General features: G+C 45.0%; 1 protein-coding gene across 2 annotated transcripts; it reads left to right on the forward strand.

Moving 5' to 3' along the window:
* Positions 1-5040: 5040 nt before the first annotated feature.
* Positions 5041-10720, forward strand: EIF3K (eukaryotic translation initiation factor 3 subunit K). 2 transcript variants are annotated; one of them, XM_073637980.1, is made up of 8 exons: positions 5041-5196; positions 5926-6024; positions 7081-7201; positions 8174-8248; positions 8349-8415; positions 9427-9504; positions 9784-9909; positions 10610-10720. In XM_073637980.1, exons 1-8 carry the CDS (start codon positions 5138-5140, stop codon positions 10639-10641), a joined length of 657 nt encoding a protein of 218 aa, XP_073494081.1. In that variant the 5' UTR covers positions 5041-5137; the 3' UTR covers positions 10642-10720. The 2 variants fall into 2 exon arrangements, with proteins under 2 accessions (XP_073494081.1, XP_073494082.1); XM_073637981.1 differs by having other exon boundaries at positions 8177-8248.
* The last annotated feature ends 8230 nt before the right edge of the window (positions 10721-18950 follow it).

The raw sequence follows: 18950 nt of genomic DNA on the forward strand, positions 1-18950 counted from the left end.
GGCATAATATGCTGCAAATTTCTGTAATGATAGTAATAGAAAAAGACATCAATTTTTGCCTTGACAAAATGCTGTATTAAAAAATACAGATTATTTTATAATCTGGAAAGTTAGATGAAACCAATCATAATTGTTGGGGAAATCAAGAATTAAAAGTTATTGCAAAATATATTTCCAATAGATGTTCTCATGGCAGGGACAAATGAATGTTTGTTTCTAGATTTGTACTTATCAAACACCTGTTTCTGGGATAGAGAGAGAGAGAGACTGCAACCTTGGATTTATACAGGTCTTATGTTATCAACACTTATGGGTTAGATGAACAGGCGTAGTCGGGGAAGACGGTTCAAGTATCTTTTGAATGATTAATATTCTGATAAGGTAATTATTTTACTCACTTATACAGCGCCATTAATTGCACAGCTTTACAGATATTATGGGCGCTGTCCCCATTGGGGATCACAATCTACATTCCCTATCAGTATGTCTTTGGAGTGTGGGAGGAAACCTGAGAACCCGCAGGAAACCCATACAAACTCCTTGCAGATGTTGTTCTTGGTGGGATTTGAAGCCAGGACCCCAGCGCTGCAAGGCTGCAGTGCTAACCACTGATTACTCAAATAGATATTAACCAATAGGAAATAGACAAGTATATCTGAGTGATGCTATTGTATTCTAAGAGTATAAAAAGTCTAACTTCTTGTACGTCATCAGACCACACTTGTGACCAATGCCTCGTCCACTTGCTGCAAATAAGAATGAAAAACTGCCTTGTTCCAGATGATACCGTGCTTCGGGAGATAATTTTTTTCTAACAATTTTTCCAATGTGGTAAACCTTCTAAACGAAGATAGTGGGGTTATTTTGTCTTCATCACCAAGACCATTTTTCCTCCCTGCAAAGAAAAGGGGAATAAAAGTTGATACACTACTTGTACTGCAAATAAACAAGGACTCACACAGAACCATCAATGGGAAAAAAAAGTATGACTCTTGGAATTTAACAACCAATTAATTTTATATAAAATATATATTATACATTATTTTTTAAGGATTATTATGCAAACGTTTCACAAGATAGATAAAAAAAAATATATAAATGTGGTATTATGAAAAACTTGCTTGACTAAAGTAGTTATACACCGCGTGCAGAATTATTAGGCAAATGAGTATTTTGATCATTTTGATACTTTTTATACATGTTGTCCTACTCCAAGGTGCATAGGCTTGAGAGCCAACTACCAATTAAGTAAATCTGGTGATGTGCATCTCTGTAATGAGGAGGGGTGCTGACTAATGACATCAACACCCTATATAAGGTGTGCTTAATTATTAGGCAACTTCCTTTCCTTTGGCAAAATGGGTCAGAAGAGAGATTTGACGGGCTCTGAAAAGTCCAAAATTGTGAGATGTCTTGCAGAGGGATGCAGCAGTCTTGAAATTTCCAAACTTTTGAGGCGCGATCACCGAACAATCAAGCGTTTCATGGCAAATAGCCAACAGGGTCGCAAGAAGCGTGTTGGCCAAAAAAGGCGCAAAATAACTGCCCATGAATTGAGGAAAATCAAGCGTGAAGCTGCCAAGATGCCATTCGCCACCAGTTTTGCCATATTTCAGAGCTGCAACGTTACTGGAGTATCAAAAAGCACAAGGTGTGCGATACTCAGGGACATGGCCAAGGTAAGGGAGGCTGAAAAACGACCACCTCTGAACAAGAAACATAAGATAAAACGTCAAGAATGGGCCAAGAAATATCTTAAGACTGATTTTTCAAAGGTTTTATGGACTGATGAAATGAGAGTGACTCTTGATGGGCCAGATGGATGGGCCAGAGGCTGGATCAGTAAAGGGCAGAGAGCTCCACTCCGACTCAGACGCCAGCAAGGTGGAGGTGGGGTACTGGTATGGGCTGGTATCATCAAAGATGAACTTGTGGGACCTTTTCGGGTTGAGAATGGAGTGAAGCTCAACTCCCAGACCTACTGTCAGTTTCTGGAAGACAACTTCTTCAAGCAGTGGTACAGGAAGAAGTCGGTATCGTTCAAGAAAAACATGATTTTCATGCAGGACAATGCTCCATCACATGCATCCAACTACTCCACAGCGTGGCTGGCCAGTAAAGGTCTAAAAGAAGAAAAAATAGACATGGCCCCCTTGTTCACCTGATCTGAACCCCATAAAGAACCTGTGGTCCATCATAAAATGTGAGATCTACAGGGAGGGAAAACAGTACACCTCTCGGAACAGTGTCTGGGAGGCTGTGGTGGCTGCTGCACGCAATGTTGATCGAAAACAGATCAAGCAACTGAGGTATCTATGGATGGAAGGCTGTTGGGTGTCATCATAAAGAAAGGTGACTATATTGATCACTAATTTTTTTTGTTTTTGCATGTCAGAAATGTTTATTTCTAAATTTTGTGCACTGATATTGGCTTACCTGGTGAAAATAAACAAGTGAGATGGGATTATATTTGGTTTTTATTAAGTTGCCTAATAATTCTGCACAGTAATAGTTACCTGCACAAACAGATACCCGCCTAAGATAGCCAAATCTAAAAAAACCACTCCAACTTCCAAAAATATTAAGCTTGGATATTTATGAGTCTTTTGGGTTGATTGAGAACATAGTTGTTGATCAATAATAAAAATAATCCTCTAAAATACAACTTGCCTAATAATTCTGCACACAGTGTACAATGCTGTAAAAAAATAAATGGAAAAAAAAAACAAGATGGAATTGCTACTTTTCATCATTCCCCTAACAAAAAAAAATATTTGTCTTATCTGCTGCAGTGCATCGCTCCCCTGCCTCCACCAGGTGGGCGGTGCTCTGCTGATGATTGACAGTTTAGACTGCTATCCCAAACTATGTGTTCTCCAATGCTGCTAGCAGAGACAGCTTTGCCTCTGCAGGGGGACTGAAACTGGCTGAATCCAGCAATCCATCCAGCGGTGGTACGAGCACACACATTGCCTAGGACACTGGCCACTTTTTATGGACCACAGAGGTGATCGGTGGCTTAGGCAACAATATGTAAATTATATAATTAAAATACCTGTTTTTGAGAACTAAGGCTGTGTGCCCAAGATGCGTTTTTCAAGCGTTTTTGCTGTGGAATTTTAAAACGCTTGGTAATACGTGCCCCATGGTCCTCAATGACAATCCGCATGTTGTGTGCCCATGCTGCGGAATTTTCCGCAGCGGATTTTATGTGCGGAAAAATCAGCAGCATGTCTATTTGTGCGTTTACGCATGTGGATTTGCCTACTCAATGCATTGGAAAAACGCATGACAAATCCGCATGTAAAAACGCTTCAAAAACGTGTGCTAAAATCCGCATGCGGATTTACTGGCAAGGACATGCAGAAATGAAGCAGAAATTTTCCGCTTCAATTCTGCATCGTGGGCACATAGCCTTAAAGGATTTTTATTGATAGGCAATGTGCACAACATGTATTTTTAAGCTGGTGCTCTCCAAAACCCGCCTGAAAAAAACATTAAGGGGTTGGCCAGCCGTTAAGGGTATGTTTACACCATCAGAAATGGTAGCGCTTTGAATGCAGCATACTTGATGCTGCGTTCAAAGTACTGCACGCAGGTGAAGCCGCATGTGTTCATTGAACACATGCGGCTTCACCGCATCCTATCCATTGCACTGGTAGAATTTCTCTTGCGGAGACTAGCGTCTCCGCAAGAGAAATAGATAATTCTGCGGTCTGTGAAGATGCACCGCATGTCCGTCTCCGCGGGTGAGCCGCAGGAGCACAGGAACGCATAGTGGGCATAGGATTTGTACAAATCCCATCCACTATGCTGTAACATCTAGCCACTGCAGATTGCACGCGGCGCAAGCGTGCTGCGTCCAATCCGCAGCGATTACTGATCGTCTGCACATACCCTAACAATGATGGCCTGTCCTTAGGATAGGTCATCAGTATCTGATTGATGTGGGTGCCACACCTGGCTAAGCAGCTGTTCCCGGTGCTGGCCAGAAGTGCTCAGCTGCGGAGCTGCACAGCACTGTCAACTGTATTGTGGTTGCTGCTGGGAACAGCACATCGATTGCCGCCGGCAATTGGGTGTCACATCTCTACCGACAACCCACGTATTAAATGCTGACAAGAATGGACATAATGCATTTCTATGTGAAAATGACTTGCTGTGCAAATGTTCAGGATTTTGAGTTTCTTTTAACCAGATTTCAGGGCAGCACGGTGGCTCAGTGGTTAGCACTGCAGCCTTGCAGCGCTGAGGTCCTGGGTCAAATCCCACCAAGGACAACATCTGCAAGGAGATTGTATGTTCTCCCCGTGTTCGCGTTGGTTTTCTCCCACACTCCAAAGTGATAGGGAATGTGGATTGTGACCCCCAATGGTGACAGTGATGATACTGTCTGTAAAGCGCTGCGGAATATGTTGGTGCTATATAAAAATAAAGATCATTATTTCCAAAAATACAAAGTGGTTAAAAGAAATGACCTGACGCTCTTCGGGAGGCTTTTGCTTCAATGACGCTCGCTACTCTATATAAGAAAGTTTTTATAAAAAAAAAACAAAACACGGGGCAAAGATGATGCAAAAACCGACAAAAAAGTCAGCAGTTAGCAAGATGTCTAAAAGACGTTGTACCCAAATGTCGCCAAGGTGCACAACATGTCGCCAAGGTGCACAATTTTAACCATTTACGAACATGTTTTCGAGAAAGTTTATAACACTTGTTCTGCAAAAAAATAAAATAAAATAAAGCGCCTCCCTATGACTATGTGGATGGAAGATTTTTAATTTGGTACGGCTTTCAAAAGGCAGAATTGAGGGGGAAAAATGACTTTTTCGTGCCCTAGAAAACTCCTGCTCTCACTTTAGTATGGGTGAGCCCCACTTATCAGAGCACAAGGACGTGAAGACTTTTGCCTGCTGCCACCACCACCTCCTCTACCCTGAAAAAGTGGACACAAGTCAAAGGAATAAGGGTTCTGCGCATGCGTAAACTCTCTGCCAGAACTACACGCTACTCCTCACGTGACTACAGTGAGGGCGGAAGAGTTACACGCTAATAGAACCGGGTGGAAACAGGAAGTGAGAGCCCGGTTCCGCATCCGGTCTTTCTCTTCTCCTCCTCCCTCGCTCTAAAAGGCAACATGGCTTCGTTTGAGCAGATGAGAGCAAATGTGGGGAAATTACTGCGGGGAATAGACAGGTGATTACCGGATTTGGGTGGTATTTTGATGCTGATGCTGGATGCTATTACTCCCAGTTATCTGCCACAGTCTGGAGACTGCTGCCAGCACTGTATATTAGTTATCACTGAGTAATGGCACCTTGTGTGATCAATTCTTGGTTGGCAGTGAATGGAAATGTTTAGTGCTTCCCATTCACTGACTGCAAGCAGAGATCTTGGAAGTGACTGTCTTTTCCTGACATAATATAATAATGCATTAGATCATAAACCCCGGAGAGCGCAGGATCCGTGGAAAGTTACAAAAAAGTGACGTTAAAGGGGACGTTCCCTATGCGCAGGGTATGGGAGGATCGCGGGGGGCTCCACTGATCACTGTAGTGACAAGGGGTCTTCAGCCCCCATTTAGGAGACGTGTGACCACCGCTCCATTCTGTAACAAAGGTTTGAGACCCCCTGTTTGGTGATCAGTAGGGTCCCTGTGATCAGACATGTTTATAGAGGTCCTATAAAGTGTTATAAGCAGCGGCAGGAGGAGGATTATTGGCCTCAGTCACTTTTTGCTGTTTGAAAGGGGGGAAGGGGGCGCTAAATTCAAACAAAAAAAGACTAAAGTTGATGAACTGTCAAGAAGAGGAATATTAACCCGGTCTATTATGTACCCTGTATAGTTTCTCCTGGCAAAAAAGGGAACAAATCACTGTTTACAAGAAGTTTTTTTTTTCCACTTTTTTATTTTTTTTTCTCCAGGTACAATCCTGAAAATTTGGCCACTTTAGAGCGCTACGTGGAGACCCAGGCGAAGGAGAACGCCTACGACCTGGAAGCAAATCTGGCCGTACTAAAACTGTGAGTGTCCTGTGCGCGTCACAAACTCATCACTGCGTAAGGCCACGTTCACATTGTGGAAAAACTGACCAAGGTTATCCATCTGGGGCGTTCAGATGAGCGGTTTTATTTTTATTTAATACCAACTGAATTTGCGCTTGAAAAATTTCGCTACGGGTGAGATTCTCTACTCGTGCACAAAAAAAAAAAAAAATCCGAATCCCATAGGGATCAACAGTATCGCATCTGATTTTTATGGATATATTGCAATTCTTTCACATAGGAAACTATTTTATTTCTTGTCGATTTTTAGTACCTGCTGATGTAAAAACACAAAAAAAAACCAGGAAAATCTCCTGGTTTTTTTTTTCTGAATTTAACCTTTTTCTTTTATACACTTGGCCTATTAATGGGAAGTTGCTCCCTTATTTCCTATACGGCCTTGTTTCACAACACATTTTTCAGGAGCTCATGTGACAGTCAGATTGTGGGGGTCTGACATCAGGACCCCCATTGATCAGCTGTTTGTAGGTCTTGTTGTGTCCGGAAGTAAACAGTGTATAGGACCAGAGAGCGCAGCTCCGGACATTTTGCAGATGCTGTTCTCAGGGACAGCAGCTCGGCTCCTATTGAAGTGAATGTGATCAGTGCTCATGTACAATCAATTCCCCGTACAGTGACTCCCCTCCCCTCTCAAAAATGCTTAAAGGGGTTGTCCACTACTTGGACAACCCCCTTCTCAATTTCTATATACCCCGATTTAAAATAAAAGCCTCCTGTACTCCTCTCCGTGGCCGGCGCCGGGTCTCCCAGGGAGAACTGCTGCTGCTCTCGCTTCCTCCGGATGTCCGATTCGTCCACAGGAACTGATTGGCTGCAGGGCTTGTATGACATAAAAGTGTCACAGGAGTCCCAGGGGCCAGCATCGCTTGAGGGGAGTACAGGCTGTTTACATGGAGGAGTATAGTAATTGAGAAGCAGTTGTCCAAGTTGTGGACCGCCCCCTTAATTGTCAGGTTACTTTACCTCTAAGTGGTCTAATCTTTCTGTTTTTTATTTTTTTCTATATATTTGCAGCTATCAGTTCAATCCAGCTTTCTTCCAGACCACAGTCACGGCTCAGATTCTGCTCAAAGCGCTGACCAACCTCCCGCACACGGACTTCACGCTGTGCAAGTGTATGATCGACCAGACCCACGTATCCTACGCGGCCGTGTGCTCAACACCTTCACTCCGCAGGGGTGGTCAGATATTCTCGGACTGTTACCTATATAAAGGATAGAATAGAGATATTTTTTTTTTTTTACTTTTCATGTAGGAGAAAAACTGATGACGCTTGTATGACGCTCTTACCAAAAATCACTGGTCAGTTTTGCTCGTACATGAAAGAAACGGACATCTAAATGAAACCCTATTCATTGGAGGTCGTGGGCGGGCCAGGTCGCTGTTGGGGCGGGTCGCATAACCCTCTATCAGCGGCCATTTTTCATGACTGGAGCAGCGTACTATCGCTGAATTAGGCCGTACTCCCGTAGAGCGGGTAGCGATTTTGCAAAAGAAGCTGCACAGATCTGGTAATTTCTGTATATTAGTACTTGGCTTAAACACCTGTTCACTTTCTTTTCTGTCTATTGGCATTTGTATTTTTGTGCCCTATTCTTCAAAATGGCTCAAGGGGTGCAAAAACATGCAGGAAAAAAAACGGACAAAAATGCAACCTAAAGTATCTGGATATGCAAAGATGTCAAGGAGAGAGAAAAAAAAGACTTAAAAAGGGACGGATAATCGGTCCCTTTAAATTTACCCGTTGGATGATGTGGGCAGCGGGACCCAAGTCCGACCCAAGGGCCGGTCCATCGTTTACTAGATAGGTAATGAGCGTCTGATCGCTTCATGTCCACCGATCACAAGATCAGGGCTTGCGTTTGCATGAAGCGCTGCGGCTTCGGTCGTTGTCGATCCCTGTAATCCGCTTTCTCCATCAGTCCCATAATCATTGCAGCCGCTACGAGTATCCGTAGCGCCATTCAATCGGGAGGCACCGGATCCCCCGTTCTTGTGATCGGTAGGACCCCGGCGATCAGCAGCTTCTCGCATGTCTTGTGGACAGGTTATGAGTTAGAATTGCCATATGCCGGTTGTACTTTTTCTTTAATATATGGACTCGCAGCAGGAAGAGCGTCCAATCAGACAGATCCTGTATCTGGGGGATCTGCTGGAGACCTGCCACTTCCAGGCGTTTTGGGTAAGTGTTCCCCTTCCTATAAATCATTGATCAGGTGTGAACGTCTTCAGTTCTTCTCTGCTCTGACGCTTTTCTTTTCCTTTCTCCGACGTCTCCGCAGCAAGCGCTGGACGAGAATCTTGATCTTCTCGATGGTATCGCTGGGTTTGAGGACTCGGTTAGAAAATGTAAGTATTGTTAAGTTACCTAAATGGGTACAAAACTCTGTACTGGTCAATATCCTCATATATCATCGGGGGAGAGTTTGAGCTCAGTTTCTGACCTCAAAGCCACAAATTCTCTGCTCCTCTTCAAAAAAAAGAGGTAAATGATAAAATTCTGTCAGCTGCCACCTCCAGGACTACTTATTGAATTCAATGGGGGCTGTAAAAATACTTCAGAGAGCGCCCCTTGTGGTGGTGACAGAATTTTATCATTCACAAACATCTGGTGATTTGGAGCGATGCAGAAGCCTCGTCGCTCCCATTCCCAAAAAATGTAAGATTTTGAAGGTGGTGACAGGGATGCAAAGATTTTCACTCTGGAGGGCATAGACCACCATCAAGAACCTCTTCTGATATTACCGTGACATGTAAGAATATTTTTAACCCCTTTCTGCTTCCTAATGTATCTAGGGCCCTGGATAGTTGAAGCATTTTGCATTACTGTTACATCGAGAGACTGCCTCTATATCAGGTTCCCTTTAAACACATCCCAAAAGGTGTAGAAACTACAACAAGACCCCATGTTTGTTTTTTTGGGGGAGGGGGGGGTGTTGATGCAAAGATTAAAGGGTAAATACATATATGAAAAATAAAATTTTTATGGAATAGCAAGCGCTGTAATAAAAAAAAAAATACCAGAAAATATAAAAAAAATATATAAAAATACCAGACCCGAACTTTATTCTAAAGTTCCCTTTGGGTACCAGAACTGCATCCGAACTTTAACCAGAACCCCTTGGAAACAGTGAGGACCTGGATTTTTGAGCCAAAAATTTCATTTTCTCCATCTCTGTACAAACCATCAAAAAATGTTGTTTATAACAGAATTTTAGAAATAATTTGAGCAAACTAAATGCTAGGCACACTCCAGACACCTCCACCCCCCCCAGTCTGGGGTCGGACCCCTGATAGTGGCTTCTCTTTGCTAAATTCTGAATCCAATCTATTCTAAGCTTCCCATTCTGTTTCCATTAGTTATCTGCCATGTCGTGGGGATCACCTACCAGCACATTGACCGGTGGCTTTTGGCCGAGATGCTCGGGGACTTGTCAGGTACGTGGCAGGAAGATGGATGAAGAATGCAAATGGCGGTCCATGTGATGCCTTATTACAAAGGTTGTATGAGGTTAGGTAAAACATGGCCTGTATCTAGCATTGCAGCTCGGCTCCAGTCACCGTCATGGGGCTGAGCTGTAATACCAGACCTGGCCTGTGGTCAGGGATGGCCGGTGTCTCCCAACAACCCCGTTAAGGTATTACTACGAGGGGTTTCTGTAGATGTATACTCCCCCTTGTCTGTGGGTTACTTAGTCATTATTACTTCTCTCCCAGAACCTCAACTCAGAGTCTGGATGAGCAAATATGGCTGGACAGAAGCTGAAAACGGCAAGATCTTCATCTGTAACCAGGAGGAGAACATCAAACCCAAAAATATTGTGGAGAAGATTGATTTCGACAGTAAGTTATAAGTAACCGGGGAGAACGAAAGCTTAAATCTCATAGATTCTTATGGCCGACTGCTCCCGGGTGTATTGAGCGGGTTCACGCAGCGAGCCTGCCCCATACCCGGCAGGTGATGGCTGTGTATCACAGCCAGGACCTGCCGCTAACAATCGCAGGTGGAGCAGATATTAAAAAAATACACGTGTTATCACCACGATTAGAAAAGTCCGATCTATCAAAATTCTAAAAACAATTAACCCTATCGGTAAACACTGCAAACGAAAAAAAAAAATCAACAACGCCAAAATTATCGTTTTTTGGACCGCCGCAATTCCACTAAACAAGGCCTCGTATGTCTATATGGACAGAAAAATATGGCTCTGGGAACAAGGGGAGGAAAAAACGTAAATTGGCCGTGGCGTGAAGGGGTTAAATGTGCATTTGACTATTCCTAACTCCTTTTTAGAACCAATTTTTGTCTTTTCCAGCTGTAAAATCGTATTAAATTCCCAACCCCACCAGGGTGGAAGACGTCTGTGTGCAATATTTAGATATGTAGACTGGGGGGGGGGGGCGAAGAATGAATTTTAGGCTGTTTTAAGAGATTCTAGTCCCCTGGGTAATAAATTCTAGGAAGCTTATTGTGCGTGAGAGACTTGTAAATTCAATATAACTGTTGGAATTATTCTTTTATTCTTTTTGTTTTTATCCACAGGTGTCTCTGGAATCATGCAGTCTTCTCAGTGATTTTCTAATCGCAGAAAATAAAAGTTTATTTTATGTACAGTCCGAGTGTTACATCCGTTGAATAAATGCGGTGAATTAATCGCTTGTCATAATCGTCTCTGTATCGCAGGATCGCTAAGCTAAAGGCAAGGTTTCACGGTTCAGTTTAAGATATACAGGTAAAACCAGAAGTTTCCATCCACTATATAAAAAGACACATATGATGTTTTTCTCAATATCTGACATGAAATCAGAATAATCCTTTCCTGTTTTAGGTCAATTAGGATTACCATAATTTTTAATATTTGCCAAATGCCAGAATAATGAGAGAGAGAGAATGTTTTAAGGAATTTTTATTACTTACTGCAAAGTCAAAAGTTTCCATACATTTCATTAGTATTTGGTGCCATTGCCCTTAAACTGAATGACTTGGGTGAATCGTTTGGGATCTCCTTCCACAAGCTTCTCACAATAGTTGGTTGGAATTTAGGCCCATTCCTCCTGATAAAACTGGTGTAACTGATCCAGGTTTGTAGGTCGCCTTGCTCAGCGCTCGCAGCCTTTTCAGCTTTGCCCATAAATTTTCAATAGGATTGAGATCAGGGCTTTGTGATGGCCACTCCAAAACATTGACTTTGTTATCCGTAAGCCACTTTGTTACCATTTTGGCAGTATGCTTTGGGTTATTGTCCATTTGGAAGACCCATTTCCACCCAGGCTTTAACTTCCTGGCTGATGTCTTGAGATGTTGCTTCAGTATTGCCACATAATCTTCTTTTCTCATGATGCCATCTATTTTGTGAAGTGCACCAGTCCCTTCTGCAGAAAAAACAACCCCACAACATGATGCTGCAACCCTCATGTTTCACAGTTGGGATGGTGTTTTTAGGCTTCCAAGCTTCTCCCATTTTTCTCCAAACTTCACAATGGTCATTATGCCCAAAAAGTTAAATTTTAGTTTTATCAGACCACAGGACATGTCTCCAAAAATTAAGGTCTTTGTTCCTGTGTGCATTTGCAAACATTAATCTGGCTTGTTTATTTTTCTTTTGGAGTAATGGCTTCTTCCTGGCAGAGTGGCCTTTCAGCCCATGTTGATACAGTACTCGTTTCACTGTGGATATTGACACAATCTTACCAGCTTCCGCCATCATCTTCACAAGGTCTTTTGCTTTTGTCCTTGGGTTGTTATGCACGTCGGACCAAAGCACGTTCATCTCTGGGACACAGAATTCGTCACCTTCTTGAGTGGTATGATGGCTGGACATTCCCATCTTGTTTGTACTTGTGTATAATTGTTTGCACAGATGAACGAGGCACCTTCAGGTATCTTGAAATTGTACTCAAGGATGAGCCAGACTTGTTCAAGTCCACAATTCTCTTCCTGATATCTTGGCTTTCTTTTGACTTTCCCATGATTCTACATAAAGAAGCAGCGTGTTTCAGGTGTGCATTAAAATACATCCACAGGTGTGTCTCTAATTAACTCAGATGCTGCCAAAAACATAAGAAGCTTCCAAACACATGACATCATCATATGGGCAGTCCAGAATTGTTTAACCCCTTAAGCCCCGCGGGTGGTTTGCACGTTAATGACCGGGCCAATTTTTACAATTCTGACCACTGTCACTTTATGAGGTAATTACTCTGGAACGGATCCCCCTGATTCTGAGATTGTTTTTTCGTGACATATTGTACTTCATGATTGTGGAAAAATTTCTTCGATATCACTTGCGTTTATTTGTGAAAAAAACGGAAAATTTTGAAAATTTTGCAATTTTCAAAATTTGTATTTTTAAGCCCTGAAATCAGAGAGATATGTCACACAAAAGAGTTAATAAATAACATTTCCCACATGTCTACTTTACATCAGCACAATTTTGGAACCAAAATTTTTTTTTGTTAGGGAGCTATAAGGGTTAAAAGTTGACCAGCGATTTCTCATTTTTCCAACAAAATTTACAAAAACATTTTTTTAGGGACCACATCACATTTGAAGTCACTTTGAGAGGTCTTTATGACAGAAAATACCCAAAAGTGACACCATTCTAAAAACTGCACCCCTCAAGGTGCTCAAAACCACATTCAATAACTTTATTAACCCTTCAGGTGCTTCACAGGAATTTTTTGAATGTGGAAGAAAAAAATGAACATTTAACTTTTTTCACAAAAATGTTACTTTAGACCAAATTTTTTTTATTTTCACAGGGGTAACAAGAAAAAATGGACCCCAAAATTTGTTGTGCAATTTCCCCTGGGCACGCAGATACCCAATATTTGGGGAAAAAACACTGTTTGGGCGCACGGCAGGGCTCGGAAGGGAAGGAGCGCCATTTGACTTTTTGATTGTAAAATTTGCTTGAATAATTAGCGGACGCCATGTTGCGTTTGGAGAGCCGCTGTGTGCCCAAACATTGGAGCTCCCCCACAAGTGACCCCATTTTGGAAACTAGACCCCCCAAGGCACCTATCTAGATGCATAGTGAGCACTTGGAACCCCCAGGTGCTTCACAAATTGATTCGTAACAATGAAAAAGTGAAAAAAAAAAACACTTTTTCATTTTTATAAATCAATTTGTGAAGCACCTGAGGGTTCCAAGTGCTCACAATGCATCTAGATAGGTGCCTTGGGGGGTCTAGTTTCCAAAATGGGGTCACTTGTGGGGGAGCTCCAATGTTTGGGCACACAGCGGCTCTCCAAACGCAACATGGTGTCGCTAACAATTTGAGCCGATTTTCCGTTAAATTTGTTAGAGGACACCATGTTGCATTTAGAGAGTCCCTGTGTGCCCAAACATTGGAGCTCCCCCACAAGTGACCCCATTTTGGAAACTAGACCCCCCAAGGCACCTATCTAGATGCATTGTGAGCACTTGGAACCCTCAGGTGCTTCACAAATTGATTTATAAAAATGAAAAAGTGTTTTTTTTTTTCACTTTTTCATTGTTACGAATCAATTTGTGAAGCACCTGGGGGTTCCAAGTGCTCACTATGCATCTAGATAGGTGCCTTGGGGGGTCTAGTTTCCAAAATGGGGTCACTTGTGGGGGAGCTCCAATGTTTGGGCACACAGGGTCTCTTCAAATGCAACATGGTATCAGCTAACAATTTGAGCCGACAATTTGTTAGCGGATACCATGTTGCATTTGAAGAGTCCCTGTGTGCCCAAACATTGGAGCTCCCCCACAAGTGACCCCATTTTGGAAACTAGACCCCCCAAGGCACCTATCTAGATGCATAATGAGCACTTGGAACCCCCAGGTGCTTCACAAATTGATTCGTAAAATTGAATAAGTGAAAAAAAAAAACACTTTTTCATTTTTATGGATCAATTTGTGAAGCACCTGGGGGTTCCAAGTGCTCACTATGCATCTAGATAGGTGCCTTGGGGGGTCTAGTTTCCAAAATGGGGTCACTTGTGGGGGAGCTCCAATGTTTAGACACACAGGATCTCTCCAAACGCGACATGGTTCCAATTTGTTAGAGGACACCATGTTGCGTTTCGAGAGCCCCTGTGTGTCTAAACATTGGAGCTCCCCCACAAGTGACCCCATTTTGGAAACTAGACCCCCCAGGGAACTTATATAGATGTGTGGTGAGCCCATTGAACCCCCAGGTGCCTCTCAGAAAATCATAATGTTGACTTGTGAAAATAAAAAAAAAACATTTTTTCCACAAAAATGCAAAAAAAAATATTTTCACAAGGGTACTAGGAGAAATTGCACCCCATAAGTTGTTGTGCAATTTCTCCTGAGTACTCATATACCCCATGTGTTGGAAAAAAACTACTGTTTGGGCGCATGTAAGGGCTCGGAAGGGAAGGAGTGACGCTTTTGAACGCAGACTTTGATGGAATGGTCTGCGGGCGTCATGTCATGTTCTCAGAGCCCTTGATGTGCCTAAACAGTGAAATGCCTAACAAGTGCCCCCTTTTTGGTAGTGTTAGTTGATTTTTGAATTTTGTAATGTAGTGTTATACATCAGTTGTGTAGGACAATCTGACGAACACTACACAACTGATGTATGACAACCTGACGAACACTACGTCAGCTGTGCAGTGTTCGTCAGGTTGTTATACTTCAGAAATTAATTCAATAGTCCATCGAAGTATGGTACCTTTTGAAGCAGTCTTTCATACACAGGCCAGGTTTGTCAGGGCAGGTGTCACATTGATAAATGGTGTCCTTGCGTATTCCACTTTTATAACACACTCGGCACCTCTTTTGTGACTTTCCTTTTTTTCCGCTGTGAGGGATCTGCCCTGGGAAATGCTGGCCTGGTACAATTCTTGGTCCTTCAATTCCAGAAGTACTGGGGCCCTCTCTGTCACCGCTGCCAAATATCAGGGCCTTGATAACTGTTTCCTGAAACTGAAGGTACGACGCAGAAGTCTGGCCTGCACATTGTGACAGAAGGAAAGCATTGTGCATTGCCATCTGTACAATGTGCACGGCCAGCTTCTTGTACCACACTCTGGACTTTCTCAAAGCACTGTATGGCTGGAGGACTTGATCAGAGAGATCAACTCCCCCCATGTACTTGTTGTACCCCACTACACAGTCTGGTTTGACGACCTGTGTAGTGGAACCTCGTACAGTGCTGAGTGTGCTGCCATCACCATGTATGGTGGTCAAGAAAAGGACATCCCTTTTGTCCTTGTACTTGACCATCAACAGGTGGTCGCTACATTGGGCTCTGCTCTCACCCCTCTTGAGCAGCTGCCCAATTAGCGTCTTTGGGAGGCCTTTCTGAATTTTGCGGACAGTACCGCAGGCTGCGGTACGTCGCGCAGAGAGGGACTGGAAGAGCGGGATACTTGTATAAAAGTTATCCACGTAGAGGTGATAACCTTTATCAAGCAGTGGGTGCACCAAGTCCCACACAATTTTCCCACTCACTCCCAGAACAGGGGGGCATTCAGGGGGTTCAATCCGGGAGTCCTTCCCTTCATAAACTCTAAACTTGTGAGTGTATCCTGAGGTACTCTCACAAAGTTTATACAGCTTGATCCCGTACCTTGCCCTCTTACTGGGCAGGTACTGCCGGAATCCAAGCCGCCCCTTAAAAGAAATTAAGGACTCATCCACACAAATGTCCCTTTGGGGCACGTACACTTCACCAAACTTGTTGAAGTGTTCGATGACCGGCCGAACTTTGAAAAGACGATCAAAGTTCGGGTCATCGCGTGCAGGACACCTTGCATTATCTTGGTAATGCAAGAACTTGTAGATGGCCTGAAAACGTGTCCGGGGCATGACCATTCGGAACACTGGAGTGTTATACAAAACGTCAACACTCCAGTATTGCCGAAGCTCGGGCTTCTTCAAGATCCCCATAAGAAGGACCAGGCCCCAAAACTTCATCATTTCTACTGCGTCTACAGGAGACCAGTTAGAAAATGATGAAGAGGGGTTTTGTTCTAAAAATTGATGAGCATATAAATTAGTTTGGCCCACCATGAGGTTTATAAAATCCTCAGAGAAAAAGACTTTGAAAAAGTCTATTTCTGTGAGGCCGGTGGTGTCAAACTTGATTCCTGATTCCGCTACGAAATCAGGAATCAGCGGCTCATAATTTTCGGGGGGCGAAGTCCATATAGGCTCAGTAGTGGGGGGCGCTGGAACATCTCTCCTGCGACGACGGCGGGGCGGGCCAGCAGAACCTGAGGAAGAGGAGGAAGAAGAGAAGGAGGAAGACGACGAGGAGTCGGAAAAACAAAGAAATGTGGGATCCTCACCCTCACTGTCAGTGTCGGAGGCAAGAATAGCGTATGCCTCCTCCGCTGAATAATGAGTTTGGGATGAGCTGGACATTGTTTGTTATGTATGTGCTGCGTGTGTGTCAATTCTTTGAGAGTGTGTGTGTGTGTCAGTACTTTATTTAGAGTGTGTGGAAAAAGGAAATACTGTATGTGGTGCAAACAGCGAGCACGAGTGTGGATTGGTGAACTATGCCACCGATCAATACTCGGCGGCTGCTGGATGTGCGCACAAATGTGTGGGGAGTGGGAAGAGGGGAATTGGGTTGGATGAGGGGAGATCAGATTACTTACCAAAGTCCTCTCTGTTCTTTCAGGACCGGGAGCCCGTAGCAGGAGCCCGGCGCTGGTGACCGGGAGCCCGGAGCAGGAGACCGGGAGCCCGGAGCAGGAGACCGGCGCTGGTGACCGGGAGCCCGGAGCAGGAGACCGGGAGCCCGGAGCAGGAGACTGGGGGCCCGGAGCAGGAGACCAGCGCTGGTGACCGGGAGCCCGGAGCAGGAGACCAGCGCTGGTGACCGGGAGCCCGGAGCAGGAGACCGGGAGCCCGGAGCAGGAGACCGGGGGCCCGGAGCAGGAGACCGGCGCTGGTGACCGGGAGCCCGGAGCAGGAGACCGGGGGCCCGGAGCAGGAGACCGGGGGCCCGGAGCAGGAAGACGGGAGCCCGGAGCAGGAAGACGGGAGCCCGGAGCAGGAAGACGGGAGCTCGGAGCAGGAGACCAGGAGCACGGAGCAGGAGACTGGTACTGGAGCTGGAGATCAGAAGCAAAAGAATTAACAGGGACACTGGGGTGAGGCGGATTGGGATGGGAAGGGGGGTAAAAAGACAGGGGAGTGGGAAGAGGGGTAAAAAGACAGGAGAGTGGGAAGAGGGGGATTGGGGTGGATGAGGGGAGATCAGAGATGGACTTACCAAAGGGTCAGCAGGACTGGAACAGAAGACCCAGAGCAGGAGCCCGGGAGCCCGGTGCAGGAGACCAGGAGCCCGGTGCAGGAGACCAGGAGCCCGGTGCAGGAGACCAGGAGCCCGGTGCAGGAGACCAGGAGCCCGGTGCAGGAGACCAGGAGCCCGGCGCTGGTGACCAGGAGCCCGGCGCTGGTGACCGGGAGTGGAGCTGGAGACTCGGACCAGAGCTGGAGACCGCTGCAGGACGCAGAAAAAAAAGGTAAGGGGGGGTAAAAAGAGGGGGGAGGGGGGATTGGGGTGGATGAGGGGAGAACAGACTTACCAAAGTCTTCTCTGCAGGATCAGCAGCAGGCTCTGGAGCAGGAACCACAGCAGGTCAGGAGCAGAAGATCCAGGAGCTGGAGCAGAAGATCCAGGACGCTGGAACAGAAGATCCAGGAGCAGCGGCAGCAGCAGCAGCGACTGGAACAGTGAGAATATTCTGTGGCACTACAAGGCCCAGCACAGACACATCAGATGTGATCGCTCTGTAGAAATCCTCACCAAATGTGAGGGTCTGCAGGGCGGTCACAGGGTGATGATGGGGTGGTGACAGGTGGAGGTAATCTGATTGGAGCAATCATTGATGACATCGATCGCTCCAATCAGAGTACCTGAATACAGGTGACCAGGCGGTCACAGGGAGGTGTCACCCTTCTGTGACCCCCTGTGGTGCATGTTGTGCCCCAGCCATCTGATTGGTGACACTGATTGCACCAATCAGACATGGCTGGAGCAGAGCACGCACCACAGGGGGTCACAGAGGGGTGACACCTCCCTGTGACCGCCTGGTCACCTGTATTCAGGTACTCTGATTGGAGCGATCGATGTCATCAATGATCGCTCCAATCACAGCAGTCTGGGGGCTTGAGTCACATTACAGGGGGTCATGGGGCGGTGACAGGCAGGTCACAAGCCGGTCACCGCCCCATGACCGCCATGTCACCGCGCGGTCGCGCTACGATTGGTGCGATCGATGTGATCGGCGATCGCACCGATCATAGCAGTCCGGGGCCAGGGCTGGGGTGTCCTAGCAACAGTCTAGGATCGGTGCTCATAGGAGCACCGATACTAGGCTGCAGATCACTGTTTCCAGCAATCACATTGCCGGAAACAGTGAGAAATGCTGTGATTGGCTGTTCAGATTTGAACAGCCAATCACAGCGATCGCTGGTGCGGGGGGGCGGCGACAGCCCCCGGGATGATGACGCCATCTACCAGGAGGTAGGATGGCACCGTAACTTTAATGCTGTCACCGCGACTTAAGTCGCGGTGCCGCATTAAAGATATGACGTACTAATACGGGTCTGGCTCTTAAGTCCCAGGGCACAGACGCGTATTAGTACGTCAGATGTTATTAAGGGGTTAAAGGCATAGTAATCTTAGTGTATGTAAACTTTTGATTTTGTAGTAAGTAATAAAAATGCCTTAAAACATTCTCTCTCTCCCATTATTCTGGTATTTGGCAAATATTAAACATTATGGTAATCCTAATTGACCCAAAACGGGAAAGGTTTATTCTGATTTCATGTCAGATATTGAGAAAAACATGCAGATGTGTCTTTTTATATAGTGTATGGAAACTTCTGGTTTCAACTGTATATGTGTATATATATGTGTGTGTG

The sequence above is a fragment of the Phyllobates terribilis genome, unplaced genomic scaffold, assembly GCF_046119375.1.
Source record: "Phyllobates terribilis strain yellow unplaced genomic scaffold, ASM4611937v1 Scaffold_7__3_contigs__length_470593459, whole genome shotgun sequence".
NCBI lineage: Eukaryota > Metazoa > Chordata > Amphibia > Anura > Dendrobatidae > Phyllobates > Phyllobates terribilis.

Excerpts from the sequence above, each read along its gene's own strand:
- EIF3K (XM_073637980.1), top strand. The coding sequence starts at position 5,138 with ATGGCTTCGTTTGAGCAGATGAGAGCAAATGTGGGGAAATTACTGCGG. Across the intron at positions 8,416-9,426 it reads TGAGGACTCGGTTAGAAAAT|TTATCTGCCATGTCGTGGGG; the intron begins GTAAGTATTGTT and ends TGTTTCCATTAG. Across the intron at positions 9,505-9,783 it reads GATGCTCGGGGACTTGTCAG|AACCTCAACTCAGAGTCTGG; the intron begins GTACGTGGCAGG and ends CTTCTCTCCCAG.